Source organism: Sciurus vulgaris (genome assembly GCF_902686455.1).
Source record: "Sciurus vulgaris genome assembly, chromosome: 5".
NCBI lineage: Eukaryota > Metazoa > Chordata > Mammalia > Rodentia > Sciuridae > Sciurus > Sciurus vulgaris.
The window spans coordinates 65,388,232-65,403,916 of NC_136465.1; the positions used below are offsets into that span (position 1 = coordinate 65,388,232).

At 43.0% G+C, this 15,685-nt stretch overlaps 1 protein-coding gene across 2 annotated transcripts in view; it reads left to right on the forward strand.

Annotated features, from left to right (window-relative positions):
* The window catches only part of BID (BH3 interacting domain death agonist), a 36,746-nt gene extending 21,061 nt beyond the window's left edge, over nt 1-15,685 (forward strand). Inside the window, exons 2-7 of one of the 2 annotated variants that reach the window (XM_079140271.1) lie at nt 6,884-6,957; nt 8,187-8,210; nt 8,281-8,491; nt 12,795-12,934; nt 14,084-14,296; nt 15,450-15,685. In XM_079140271.1, the coding sequence (XP_078996397.1) occupies nt 6,946-6,957; nt 8,187-8,210; nt 8,281-8,491; nt 12,795-12,934; nt 14,084-14,296; nt 15,450-15,461 (612 nt within the window). In that variant the 5' untranslated portion in view covers nt 6,884-6,945 and the 3' untranslated portion in view covers nt 15,462-15,685. The remainder of the gene's footprint in view (nt 1-6,883; nt 6,958-8,186; nt 8,211-8,280; nt 8,492-12,794; nt 12,935-14,083; nt 14,297-15,449) is intronic. The other variant, XM_079140272.1, reaches the window with a different exon arrangement.

Genomic DNA, 15,685 nt, shown 5'->3' on the forward strand with positions numbered 1-15,685 from the left:
CCTGTCCAGGCATGGGACACATAAAAACCTCTGTCCTGTGTAGCCACAGTGGTGCACACCTATCATTCCAGCTACTTGGGAGGCTGAGGCAGGATTTACAGAGCCTGACACATGAGCTATCTGTTGTCTGTTTAGCTTTCATGAAAAACTGGCCCAGAGGTGAATGTTGACTTGTTCCACACCCCCAGCTTGGGTGACTTTGCAGCTGGGCACCCCAGGCAAAGACCTGCCTAGAACCATTGCGTTCAGGCACTGTTAAATGGTAGGTACTGATTCCTTATTTTGTTTTGTTTTTGAAACAGGGTCTTGCTATTTTGCCCAGGCCTCAAACCTCTAGGCTTAAGTGATCCTCCTGCCTCAGCTTCCTGAGTAGCTGGGACTACCACACAAATGTGCCTAGCATGGACATGGGCTCCTTATTATCAGTAATAGTATCTGTAGGATCTGCATCTGTGTATTCAGTGTGGATTTATTTTTTAAAATCATATCTATATTGAATACAGAGACATTTTCTTGTCATTCCCTAAATAAAATAGTATAAAAACTATTTACATAGCACTTATTATTTAGGTATTATAAGGAATCCAGAGACTTAAAATATATAAGAGAATGTGTTTAAGTTACATGAAAATACTGTCATTTTATATGATATTAGATTTTGGTATGTGTGGAGGGTTCTGGAACAAATCTTCGAGGATGAGGGATGATTGTATTTGTTATCCTGGCACTACAGAGTCCCCAACACTCTCAGAAATAAGGCATAAAATGCCTCCCAGTCCCAGGTTGCATGTTGCATGGGACCACTGGGATAATGGATGAAAACACGCTTGGTGACCAGAATATACAAAAGTAAGGTGGTACGTTACTGTTTCCTGTTTCCTGTCTTCCTAGCCAGTTTCTCACTCGTTCTCAGAAGGGAGAGGACACACTTGGTGGCTACTTAAATTTTTCTTCTTGCTGGCAACTTAGTGCAGAAGTTGGGGGGTTGAGATAGAACTATTGTTAACTCAGAAGCCTGTTTTTTGGTGGACATCATTATCCCTATCTTCCTGGTTCCACTCATAGCTGACAATTGATTCATTGAATTTCTTCTTAAGTCACGAATGAAACCAGAAGCAGGGCATCTGCTTTGAAAGTTTACATATTTCCTAAAGCCCCACCCAACCTAGGGAATGCAGCACTCCCCACCCCCATTCTTTCAGGATTTTGTCTGGCAGGAGCTCCTTATGTCCTTACCACCTAGCTGAGCCACAGTCACAGTCCTTGACTACCAGGAGACCTGTACACAGGGCATATTGTACTTTCACATCTAGCAACATTTTATTCTGGATGTAATAGGAAAGTACCACAGCAGGATATTTGTCACAGTTATTTTTTTAGTTTGTTTTTGAGATGGGGTCTTTCTACGTGACCCAGGCTGGCCTGGACCTCCTGGGCTCAAGCAGTTCTCCTGCCTCAGCCTCCAAGTACTCGGGACCATAGGAGTGTGCTTTGGCTCACAGCTGACTTAGCTCTATTTTTCGATGGTGAAAATACTCAAATTATTTTTTAAAATTTTGATTCATTGTACATAAATGGGGTACAACTATCATTTCTCTGGTTGTACACAAAGTAGTCATATCACTTGGATAATCATACATGTGCATGTAATAATGATATTTGTCTCATTCTATTATCTTTCCTTCCCCCCCACTCCCTCCCCACCCCTCATTTCCCTCAACACATTTCATCTTCCATTCTTCCCTTACCTCCCCACCACCGCCTTGCAATGTATCATCATCCACTTATCAGAGATATCATTTGACCTTTGGTTTTGGGGATTGGCTTATTTCACTTAGCATGATATTCTCCAACTCCATCCATTTACCTGCAACTTCTATAATTTTATTCTTCTTGATGGCTGAGTAATATTCCATTGTATATATATACCACAGGTTTTTTTTTTTTTTTTTTTTTTTTTTTTTTGCAGTACTGGGGATTGAACCCAGGGACTTGTGCTTCGTGGCAAGCACTCTACCAACTGAGCTATATCCCCAGCCCTACCACAGTTTCTTTATCCATTCATCTATCGAAGGGCATTTAGGTTGGTTCCACAATCTAGTTATTGTGAATTGAGCTGCTATGAACATTGATGTGGCTACATCACTATAGTATGCTGATTTTAAGTCCTTTGGGTATAGGCCAAGGAGTGGGATAGCTGGGTCAAATGGTGGTTCCATTCCAAGTTTTTCAAGGAATCTCCATACTGCTTTCCAGAATGGCTGTACTAATTTGCAACCCTACCAGCAGTGTATAAGTGTACCTTTTTCCCCACATCCTCGCCAACACCTATTGTTGCTTGTATTCTTGATAATAGACATTCTAATTGGGGTGAGATGAAATCTTAGGGTAATTTTGATTTGCATTTCTCTTATTACTAGAGATGTTGAACACTTTTTCATATATCTGTTGACTGCTTGTAGATCTTCTTCTGTGAAGTGTCTGCTCATTTCCTTAGCCCATTTATTGATTGGGTTATTTGTATTCTTGGTATAAATTTTTTGAGATACACCCACATAAGTAGTTATCTCATACTACACAAAGATGCCAAAAACATACAATGGAGAAAAGATAGCCTCTTCAACAAATGGTGCTGGGAAAACTGGAAATCCACATGCAGCAAAATGAAACTAAACCTATGTCTCTCACCCTGCATAAAACTCAACTCAAAATGGATCAAGGACCTAATAATTAGACTAGAGACTCTGTACCTAGTAGGAGAAAAAGTAGGTCCAAATCTCCATCATGTCGACTTAGGACCAGACTTCCTTAACATGATTCCCAAAGCACAAGAAATAAAAGCAGGAATCAATAACTGGGATAGATTCAAACTAAAAAGCTTTTTCTCAGCAAAGGAAATAGTCAACAATGTGAAGAGAGAGTCTACAGAGTGGAAGAACGTCTTTGCCACACACACTTCAGATAGAGCACTAATCTCCAGAATCTATAAGGAACTCAAATTATTTAAATGTACAACAGTAGGAGGTTTATTATATTTTATTGTGTATGATATACACGTGTGCACATGCGCACACACACACTAGAACAAGGTTTCAGTTTGGGGCACTGTTAACATTTTGGACTGGATAAGTTGTGGAAGGCTGCCCTGGGTAGTGGAGGATATTCCACAACTTCCCTGACCCCTGCCTACTAGATAGATGCTAGGAGTCCCCTCCCACTGTTCTGAAAACCAAAAAAAAAAAAAAAAACAAAACCAAAAAACAACAAAAAAACCCCTCCAGACACTGCTAGATGGCTCTTGAGGGTCAAAATCATCCCTGGCTGAGAACCAATGTATTAGTTGTAGACATTAGTATATTTTTGAAGTTTTAGTGGTCCTGGGGATTGAACCAAGGTCCTTGTGCATGCTGTCTACTACTGAGCTATATCCCCAGCCTCAGAAGACTATTTGCTGAACTGAGAAAGTGACCAAAATTTGTGTAAAAGTAGCAGGATATGAAAGTCTGCATGTAGATATGGGGACTTAGGTATTAATATCTGGAAGGAAGTTGATCAATGTTCCTGTTAAGCACCCCCACACAGTCTCTGTGTTTTAGTGTTAGGGATTGAACCCCTACTGGGATGGAACCCAGGGCCTCATACTTGCTAGGCAAGTGCTATACCACTGAACTGCATCCCTGCCATGGCAGATGTCTCCAAAAGGCATGGTAGAACAGGACAAGGAGCTCAGACATTGAGGTGGAGGCCTGGGTTCTAGTCCACGGTGCACTACCTTGGCAGTAAATGGGGAAATGGCTTGGCCTCTGTGGCCTCTTTGCTGTGGAGTAGGTTCTGTTTAATCTTTGACTCGATGCTGGTAATGATTCTGAGTCTTCCTCTTGCCCCACAGATGGCCCTTGAGCTGGCATCCTTCCATCTGTCCACATATGCTTGTATCATTTGCTCCTGAACCTTTTTCTGTCAAACAAGCACCATACCCAGCCATGGGAACAGCTCCTCTGGACACCCCAGTGGGAGGTCCAGTGCAGCCTCCGGCCAGCATGAACATCCAAGACAGGAAATGCAAGTGCCGAGAGTAGAGTGGTCCATGCCTGGTTTTGAAAGCTGAGTATCCCTCTTGTGACTGGCCTCCTTCCTGGCCTCTTCCTTTCTTTCCCAGGACAAGGTGGTTGTCCATTTTCCTGCTTATTTTTTATTTCCTATGCACGTAGGAACCATGTGAAATAGCCAATATTGTTTTTGTCCTAAAAAATAAAAATTTTATTTGACTTAACCTGGTATCGTGTGTAAACACACATCTGTAGACAAATTATTTGTTAAATAGGATTGCCCTATTGCAACTATTTTACAGAAATTTTTGTTTAGTCTCTTGGACATCTTATTACTAATGCACAAGACTCTTATTCTTTTCAATGATTTTATGTGTATTCAATTGTATGGATATATTTTTGTTTTTGTTTTAATTGTACAAATTTATGGGGTACAGTGTGATAATTCAGTACAAGTATACAATGTATAATGATCAAATCAGGGTAGTTGGACTGGGGGTGTAGTTCAGTGATAGGATGCTTGCCTAGCATGTGCATAGCCCTGAGTCATATCCCTAGTACCCCCCCCCACACACACAATCAGGCTAGTTGATATTTCCTATAAATGTCTTCTGAAAATTGTTTGTTTAATACATAGTATACATATGTATGGGGAAGTATGAAGTTTAATATGTCTACAATATGTACTGATCAAATCAGGGTAATCGAGGTTTTTATCTTATTCTTGTGTTTGAAAGCTGTGTTTTTATCTTATTCCTTGTGTTTGAAACCTTAGAACTCCTCTCTTCTAGTTATTCATAAAATATATAACAGGTTTTTATGAATTGTAGTTTCCTCACTGTTCTGTGGAACACTGAGACTTATTGCTTCTGTGTTTTGGTTTTGGTTATCCAATCTCCCTACCCTCCCTCCCACCTTCCCAGCCTCTAGTAATCACTGTTTTACATTCAGGTCAACATTTGCTTTTTTGTTTTGTTTTTGTTTTATTTTTTAGTTGTCAATGGACCTTTATTTTTTTATTATTATTATTATTTTTTTTTGCGGTGCTGGGGATCGAACTCAGGGCCTTGTGCTTGAGAGGCAAGCTCTCTACCAACTGAGCTATCTCCCCAGCCCTATTTTGTTTATTTTATGTGGTGCTGAGGATCAAACCAAGTGCCTCACATATGCTGGGCAAGTGCTCTACCACTAAGCTACAACTCCAGCCCATGCTTTTTTGTTTGTTTGTTTGTTTTATATGGTGCTAAGGATCGAACCCAGTGCCTCACACATGACAGGCAGCACTCTACCACTGAACCACAACCTGCATCAACTTTTTTGTAATATCCACATATGATAGAGTGTGGTAGGTCTTTCTTCATCTCATTTATTTCAGTTAACATAATGTACTTCAGTTCCATCCATTTTGTTGCAAATGATAGGCTATCATTCATTTTTATGACTGAACATTATTCCATTGTCTATACCACTTTTCTTTATCCATTGATCCATCAGTGGGACCCTAGGCTGATTACATGTAGTAGGTATTGTGAATGGTCTAGCAATAAGCATGTAGATAGATATATAGATATAGATAATTTTTTATTGTACTGCAGATTGAACTCAGGAGCATTGAACCACTGAGCCACATTCCAAGCCCTTTTTATTTTTTTTATTTTGAGTTTGGGTTTCACTTAAGTTGTTGAAGCTGGCTTATCCTCTTGCCTCAGCCTCTGGAGCTGCTGGGATTACATATCTAGCTAGATGTATCTTTTGTGTGCTAATTTCGTTTCCTCTGGATATATACCTGGGAGTAGATAGCTGGATCAAATGGTAGTTCTATTTTTAGTATTTTGAAGACTGTTCTCCATAGTGTCTGTGCTCATCCCCCAACAGTAGAGTTGCGTGTTTGTTTGTTTGTTCCTGTACTGGGATTGGAACAGAGGGGTGTTCTACCACTGCATGAAATCCCCAACCCTTTTTACTTTAGAGAGTCTTGCTAAATTGCCCAGGCTGGCCTTGAATTTGTGATCCTCCTGCCTCAGCTGTGCCAATAGCTGGGATTATAGGGGTGCACCTAGCCGGGGACATTTTTTTTTTAACTCGGTTCCCCGTTGGCATTTGTCTGGTCAGTAGTAGGTCATTTAGTTTGTAATATGTGTCCTGTGGAAGACTTAATCTTTTGTCTGTCAAATGCAGTCTGTCTTTTTTCATCATTTTATTGGAAGTCTTTTCTTCATAATATGAACAACTGAAACCATGTGACTTGATGGAAGGAACTGACCTGACCCCTCCTGTCACTTACTAGTTCTGTGGCCTCAAGAAAATTCTCCTCAAACCATATTTTCTCCCTTTTAAGTCAGGATCAACACTGCCTATGCAACATCACTGTGTGGAATGCAAGATCATAAAACTTGTGGAAGAAATGGATTGGTTCCTTTGTTGTTATTGGAAGGAATTGCTGTGATAGTTGTCATCATGATAGACAGATTTCCTGAAAACTTTTAGGTACACTTTATTAACTAAGTATATTCTTGTAGGAAACTTACTAAATAATGTAAGTATTTAATTTAAAATAATTCATAGCCAAATCAGCCTAAGGGGTCTAGCAAGTCTCTGGGAAGATCCAGGAAAACTTCAGAGTTTGCTTACTGGGTTGCTGCCCACAGTTCTGTGCCAAGGGGAAAGAAAGGAACCCAGACTGAGTACCATCTGCATGTCGACAGAGACCTCAGCTGCTCAGTTGCAGTAGCCAAAGTTCCTGAGCCAGAGCTGAGTTCAGGCTCCTCCATTTTCCCCTGTGGAGCATCCCTTCAGGGAACAGTCACCCATCCTCTATGTGTGTCTTTTTCTAGGTTGTGACCTTGGACCTTCGTGAGCCAAAAGCAAGTCAGAGCTACCCAGTGCTGCCTATGCCATGGACTCTGAGGTCAGACTCCTGAATTCCTTTGGAGGAATCCTTGGGAAGGGGAGTTAGGGAACTGAGTGTAGGCAGGCTTGTTCTTCATGCATGTGCCTGTGGGTGTTGATGTACCTTCATCCCTATCTGACAGCTCTGCAAAGAGGAACCACAAATCTATAATAGAATTACCATTTCAACATCCTGGAGCCTATGGCAGCACCCATGGTGCCTGAAAAGTCTTGTGTTAGTTGGCTTTCTGTCATTGTAACAAAATATCTGAAAAATTCAGCTTGAAAGTAGGAAAGATTTATTTTCAGTCATGGTTTCAATGTTTGGTTCCATAGTCTCTGAGAGCTATTATTCCTGGGCTTGTGGTGAGATAGAACATCATAGCAAAGAGGGTGTGGTAGAACGAAGCTGCTCACTTCATGGCAGCTGGGAAGCAGAGAGAGAGAGAGAAGGAACTGGGGCAAGATATACCCATCGAAGGCACATCTCCCAGTGGCTACTTCCTCCAACTAGGCCCCACCTCCTAAAGTTTCAACCCCCTCTCAAAAGGACAGTAAGTTATGAATCCATCAATAGGTTAATCCACTGATGAGATCAGAGCTCCAACGATTGATCACCTCCCATCGGCTCCACCTCTGAATATTGCTGCACTGGGAATTAAGCCTTCAACACAGGACTTTTGGGGGGACATTCCAGATCTACACCATAGTGGGTCTCAATGTGTACCTGTTGAATATCCTTTCAGAACGATGGGAATGGTGAGGTTTTCAGGTTGATAGCTGGAGAGCCTACTACATAGTGGGCTCTGAATAGACGTTAGTTGCATGAACAGAAGAAATTTCAGAACTCCCACTCATCCCCATAAAGGGCCGGTTGTTTAGATAATAGTAATCTATATTGGTGCCAGGTGAACTTGCCCATCATCTCTTCCAATCCACCACATTTATTTCCTCTCCCATATTCTTTTTTTTTTTTCCCAGAGTGAAAGGAGTAGGGTATATTCAGGTGTGAAGAATAGAAACAATGCTGAGAGGGACGAGAGAGGACCCCAATAGGGGTTGTCCTCCTCTCCCATATTCTTGAGATGTCTTTGGGTTAAAAAACAAAAAAAAAACAACCACTACATCCTCCTTGCATAGCACCCTAGGAAATCTTTCCTCTCATAAGGTACCACTTTTCCTGACACCCTTTCAGTATAGGAAGGGTGAATGTAATTATTGCTACAGTTGTTTTTTCTTTACCTTCAGGGTGAAAAAGCTGAGACAAAGAAGGTAGGTAGGTTACCCAGTGTTTTGCAGAGTTGGGTTCCCATGAGCCTTTCTAACTCCTCTTTGATCCTAGGTCAGCAATGGTTCAGGCCTCAGGGATGAGCACATCACAAACCTGCTGGTGCTTGACTTCCTCCAAAGCTTCTCTGACTGTAAGTTCCACCAAGAGCTGAGGACTCTGGGCCAGGAACTGCCCTTTCAAGCTTGCCTGGAGGTGGAACGTGAGGATGAGCTACAGACTGATGGCAACCGGGCCAGTCTCTTCATGGGAAGAATAGAAGCAGGTAGGTACCTGGCCCCGCCTCCTGTGCTCCAATTCTGGACTTTGTTGTCACTGGTAACATCTAGGGATATCCTCAGGCTAGAAGGGACATTTAGCTTAGTCTCAACCCCTAGAGTTTCAGGCCACTGTATATGTTCATGTTATGTGATTCAATCCTGTATGTTCATCCACCAAAACAGAAGTGTTTTCCCAAGTAATTCTGATATATCCAAAAATTGGAAGCCACTGATCTGTATTAAATAACCTGAAGGAATCCCCAGTTGGGGTTTATGTAGTTTCAAGAACCAGGGAGCTTTAAAACAGTGGTTCTGGGGTCCCATCTTTAGGCATTCTGATTTGATAGTTCTGGGGCATCACTGGTGTGAGCAAAGCCCCACAGGTGACTCTAACACAGCCTCACACCACCTTGAGCAGGCCTGCTGAAATATAAATCTCACTGATCCAGTGAGATCCATCTATTTAAAGGAATTTTTGTATCCCACATACCACTTCACATTTTCCCTTTTTCACGTTAAGAAAACTGAGCTCAGTGCTTGTCTGGCATACATGAGGCCCTTGGTTCGATCCCTGGCACAAAAAGAGGGGAGGGAAGGCAAAAACTGAAGTATTCTGAACCTCATTTCCAGATGAGAGCATTTAGGCCCAGTAACACGTAAATGACTAACTCCAATCAAACTGATGGACTTTTCCAAGGCAGGACTTGGGCCAGACCCTTTCTCGAGCTTCTTGAGTTGCCTCCCATCATACTAGTGCTGCTTCCTGTTATATATATTCCGGACTCTACCATCCTTAACTTTAATCCCTGTGCTCTCTTCCCGGCCTCTATGTTGTCTCCCCTTTGCCAACCAGTGTTGTTTCTGGAGAAGGAGCAAGGCTGCGGGGCATGTTGAGGTTCCACTTCTGCATTCAGCTCAGGACAGTGGTTCTCAGTAGTGTGCACACAGATGTTACATGAGGAATTTTTTCAAAATGTACAGACCCTGGGTCCTACTCCAGCCACCCATGTCAGCAGTCAGAGTAGATAACTTCCCACGTGATTCTGACCTTGATTAGAATCATTGCCCTGGGGCTGGGGATATAGCGTGGGTTGGAGCATTTGCCCATGGTGCTCAAGACCCTGGGTTCCATCCCTAGCACTACAAAAGGAAAAGAAAATTACTGCCCTGATATTTCACTGACCCAGATCTTCTAACCTGTCTGGCGTGACCTGGTTGTCTACCCTGAAATTTCCTGTCACTGAGACTGCATTGCCCTCTGGTGGACCTGGGAGAAACCAACAGCTGATTCAGCATTTTGCCCAATCTCATCTTAAATCTGGAGAAAGGGAATGTGACAGGTGTTTCCCACTAGCCAGTGTGTGACAGAAACTTTCTTTGAACCCAACCAGCGTGTCTTCTGGTGGCCCTAAACTGAGTAAAAACACTTGGTCTCTTGGAAAGTTGTAGGAAGGACTGAGGGCAGGAGTGGACAGGAATGGCTTCACGGTCAGAAGGTGATGCAGCAGTAAACACAACCAGTCCGTCACCTGTGTTTTTCTCTTGCTGTCCTCCACACTGTCCCTTACCTTTAGACTTTAAATCCTGAATTGACCCAAATTGTATTTGAAAAATGGATTATGGGGCTATACACTGACTTCACTAGTGCTCCGGGAGAAAATTGGCCCATGAATTAAGTACTTTTCGAGCTTTAGAAGCAAGGGACAAAATAGAGACTCTAGAAACCTTGAAAATTGATCAGATATAATTTCTGATGTTGCTTATCTGGTGGATAGAGGGAAGAGAGTTGTGTACATGATTCACTGAAATAAGGTGGAAAGTCTTTAGCAAAATAAGTGAGGCACAGATCATTTCTAAGGGAGCTATAAGGAGAAGTGGGGACCTTTTGCTCTGAAGGGAATCAGGAAGGAATTCATGACTGCAAGTGAGGTGGAGCTGGGCCTAGAAGGATGAGATAGTGTAATTCTTTGGAAATAGGGAAGAGGGAATGGCCATTGCTTAAGCAAAAACCTGAAATGGGAGAGCCTATGAAACACAGAAAGTGATTTGAGTTTGGCTAGCACATTCCAAGAAGTAGTGAGAATTAAATCAAAGGGACTTGGAAGCTAGGTGATGACTTGCTACTTAAGTAGAAGTAAGCACTGGGAAGATCCCGATAGAGAAGCAGTGTTGTATCTTGTTGTGGTGCTGGGCTAAGGATGACTCAGTGGAACACTTACCTAGCATGTGTATAGCCCTGGGTTCCGTCCTTAGTGGCTTAAAAAAAAAGGAAAGAAGACTACAGGGAGGCAAATGAAACCCTAGAGCACAGAATTTGAGGAGGCACTCACCCTGAGGTTGACAAGTGCATCAGACTTCTTACTGCTTCCTTCAGTCCTGCCCTAGTCCCCCTGCAACTCCATTTGCTGTGCCCTTCTGTTTCTGAGGAAAATGAACTGAAGGACAGTGTTATCGAGATGAGAGCTCAAAAAGAACCCCGACAAGGGTGGCAGCAGCAGATAGGAGCTATAAGATCAGATTTGACAACTGGCTGAGTGCGGGTGCAGTGAGAATAGCAGAGACTAAGGTAAAACTCACCAAATAAGGAGCCAGAGAGGAGTTGCAAACACACACACACACACACACACACACACACATGCATACACATAAATACAGGATTTAATGGGAAAAATAACAATAGTTGGGCATTTAATGATTATCAGAAGCTAGATACAGGATCTGTTCATTCATTTATACACTTATTTTGTTTTTGGTTTATTTGTTTTGTTTTGTTGTGCTGGGGATTGAAGCTAAGCGTAGTCTCTACCACTGAGCCACACCCTCAGCCTCATGTAGTTGGTTTTTGTTTCGTTACCAGGTATTGAACCCCAGGGCTCTTTACTACTGAGCCACATCCTCAGCCCCTCTTTATTTTTTATTTTGAAACAGGATCTCACTAAGTTGCTTAGGGCCTCACTAAATTGCTGAAGTTGGCCTCGAACTTATGATTCTTCTGCCTCAGGCTCTGAGTAGCTGAGATTATAGGCATGAGCCATAGCACCAAGCTTCCATACAGTTGTTTATTGAGCACCTGCTGTGTGCCTGCATCAGTTTAAGTGCCAAATATTTAACAGTAAACCAAACTGATTTTTTTTTTTTTTTTTTGCAGTACTGGGGATCGAACTCAGGGCCTTGTGCTTGCGAGGCAAGCACTCTACCAGCTGAGCTATCTCCCCAGCCCCCAAACTGATTTTTAAAACTGTAGTTTGGGCATGGTGTCACATGCCTATAATTTCAGCAACTTGGGAGGTTGAGGCAGGAAGATGGTAAATTTGAGGCCTGCTTGGGCAACATAGTGAGACTCTATCTCAAATTAACATTTAAAAATGGCTGTGAATATGGCTCATTCCTTGCCTAGTACATGTGAGGCTCTGGGTTCAATCCTTAGTACCGACCCCCCACCCCCAAAATTGTAGCTTTTAGGGAGTTTATATTCTTGTTGAGAGGTGTCAGACAAATTATAGAATTAGAATTAGGGTAATGTATAACAACTGTCAAGGAAGAAAAAGAAAGGGAGAGAAGACTGGAACAGAATAAAGGAGATGAGGAAGGAGCTGTGTTCGGGTGGGGGTTGCATTTAGGCAGAAGGGGCAATATGTGTGGAGGCCAGGGAGGCTGGGGAGGGACTAAAGTCAAGTAGCAGGTATCTCAGCAAGGTGGGGCAGATCATACAGGGTCTGGTAGGTGCTGGAGAAGACCTGGGCCTTTACTGAATGAGGCAAGACAGGGGAGGGGAGTCAGCTCCACCTCTTCCCTGTGAGGAGGTAAGACATAGGCTTCAAGCTCTCACAGCCAGTAAGTGGTAGAGGTGGGACTCAAACCTGGTCTGACTGTAAATCCTCCTTCCTCAAAGCTTCTAAGGCTGACACCTGTTAGGTGTTGGTATATAAACCTGAGAGCCATGAAGGTTGCTGCCAGGTTTATTCTTTGGGGGCCCATAGTGAAGAATGCTATGGCATGACTGACCCTCTTTGGGGATAGCTATTGAGTTCAGGGGGAGAAGCCTGCTTCTAGAGCTGGTCTCCTGTTCACTCAGGCCTTTCCCTGATCCCACAACCATGACCAGTCCAGAAGCCACAAAGGGGCTCGAGTTTGAGTGGAGCCAATATCAGTGGGGACTATGAGGGCATTCTGTGGAGGCAGGAGCTGGCCTTCTTCCAAAGCAGACTCCTTTCCTGTGTCTGGGTGGGCTGGAGAGTGATAACGGTGTCTAATGGGGTCATTGTCTGAATCTTCTTTGTCATTATTGCCCTCTGCCTGTACACTAAGACTCTGAAAGTCAAGAAGAAGTTATCCAGAATATTGCCAGGCATCTTGCCCAAGTTGGGGATGAGATGGACCGCAGCATCCAGCCAGGACTGGTGAATGACCTGGTGGCGCGTTTTATGAATGTTCGCCTGTCAGAGGAAGTAAGTGAGGGAATATACTGTTGCTACATCTGGGCAAGTTGGGCTTGTCCACTTGTCACTGGAACCAGGGCCTGTCCTGTCCCTCATTGTTCTGTTACCTCAGACCAATGTCCCCTGAGGTAACTCCATGACTACACATCTGGAGCTTCAATAAGAGAATTGGGAATGGAGTTAGAGCATGGTTTTTTCTCAGGAGAATTTAGTGGAGATTTAGAAAATCTGAACATTTTAAGTCAGAGGGATAAAAGACTCCAGAAAGATAAGCAAAGTATATCTGACTCTTCCAAAAATAACTTATTCTTTCTTCTGTTTTGGAAAGTAAATAAAGATGCCAACAGAGAATTTTCAGTTACTTTCTCATGTATAACAAAAACAGTGACAATTAGCCTGCTCCTCTTCTTGGCTTCATGGTTGTATTTAGTTAAACAGATCCTTTCTGAACTTCTGCCACTCACATTGTCCTGTGGGGCATCCAAAGATTGGTACAGGGCATTGTCCCCTTCCTGAAGAAACCTAGTGGGAGAATGCCACACCCTAAAGCCATCAAATAAATGCTCGTAGCTATAGGAGGTGAGAGAAGATTTCATTCTTTTGCCTTCTACCAACTGTTCTGGCCGATACCCTCACTACCTTGTTGGGCACCCCCTTCCTTGGCAGCTGGTCTTCAGTCTGGCAATCCCTCCCCATCTGCCATTCTCCAGCAACTGTCATAGAACACAGAAGCAGCTGGCTATGTGCTGCCTTGGGACACCTCCCACAAGAGTAATTGTGCATGTGCGTCATTAAGTTTAAGGTCTCTCAAGTTCTGTGTCTAGGATCTGTCTTAAGCTAGGGCGCACACCAATCAGATGGGCCTAAGTTGCTTGAGATGGTTATCAAAGTCTTTTGAAGGTTTTGGAAGGAAATGACTTCAGCTCCTTGTGCTCAGTAAACATGCATTAGGTTAATGAGTGTCCCCTGCCGGAAGTGGTCTCCTATTCCCTTCACATTGCCTCAAAACTAAATTATCTGTCCTCTCTGTGCTCTGTAGTCTTAGTGCCCTGTAGTCTTAGTTATAATCAGTACTTCCTTCTGAGATGCTTCTTTGTACTTATCACCAGGGACTGTAAGAAGGAAGACTATTCGTAAATTGTCTTTATCTCTGTGTAGGACAGAAGGAACTGCCTGGCCACCACCCTGAAAGCAGCAATGCAGACTTACCCTAAAGACATGGAGAACGAGAAGGCCACACTGATTATGACCATGCTGTTGGCCAAAAAGGTGGCCGATCACACACCATCCTTACTCCGTGATGTGTTTCATGCAACAGTGAACTTTATTAACCAGAACCTATTCACCTACGTGAGGGACTTAGTCAGAAATGTAAGAATCACTGACGCCAGCTCCTTGCCATTTCATGGGGCCCCCTGGTCTCTGCCTGCAGTCCACACCCTTTTCCCTCAAAGGTCTAGAACCCAAGCAGAGCCCTCTGCCATGGGATCCTCTCTTAGCTCTCCTCACCCTAGTCTCCCTGATGACAAAAGCACAAGGAAAGCTGGGACAAGACATGCTGCTGTCAGAAGGGAGGCGAAGCCTTTCTCACACCATGGACAGAATCACAGCAGCATGGTGCAGACATGGAAGGCATAAAAGAAAGTGGCCAGAGGGACCCAGTCTGAGCTTCCTCAGGCTGACCTCAGCTTCACCTTGTCACAAACATAAGTGCAGATTTTCAGAATACAGGCTTACAGAAGAAGATGGGGAAAGAGACCAAAAGGAACAGTCAAAATGTGGAGGGGGGGCAGAGGTGATGTGGTCTCCCATAAACAGGGAGCACAGTTCTCACATAACCAAGATATTAAAAGTCAGTCTTCATGACACTGCCTAAGAAAGGCAAGGCATCCTTGAAGACTGATGCTTGTTTCGTAGACCCAAGTGGAAGATACGTGAATATATCTTCAAATTTTAAAATATCAGTGTCTGCAATTTTTTAATATGTCAGAACATTACTCAGGCTTCCTTGATTTTTAAATAAAAGAGCATCTAGTGAATAGTTATTGATGGGCTTTAAATGCACCTGCTGTGTGCCATGATCTTCAGTTATACAGACAAAATCAGGGGTAAAACGTGCTGAACTGTTAGAAAGAAAGAAGCCAGAAAAAGTCTCTGAACAGGTTTTGGTTTTTTTTCTCCTCTCTTAACCAACAACATTTTCAAGGAGGAATAAGAGTCTAAATGTCAACATCTGTACTGATAGGTATCAAATAGATCCCTCTGACCTTCTAACATGTGTCTTAACACCTTACGTGATTATGGAGAGGCTTATATTTACCTCTGAGCCCTTGGAAATCCTGTGTTTTTGTAGTTGCATCCGTGTAACAAAAGGGAGGGTGCAGGAATATAAGGTTAACATGATATGGAGGCACAGTGTCTACATTTATCCCAACTTCACTCCTGTTAAGACACTAGCATTCTTAAGTACTAAATCCTGGTTGTGAGACTGGCTAATTCTGACTGGTGTTCTTTTCTTGCATAGGAGATGGACTGAATGGATGACTGCAGAAGTCCATCAGGCTAAATTTGATGTGATGACAGCAGTGTAGCTGCCTCCAAAGAAGAGCCATGGCCACATATACAGACATCTTAGAAAGAGAGGCCCTGGACAAGAGCTCTTTCTCCTTGTTTTCAGGGTGATATTTTCAGCTGGTGACCCATTTAGAAATTTCTACATTGATGTATTTTGAACAAAAAAGTCAACTTGCACACATTTGA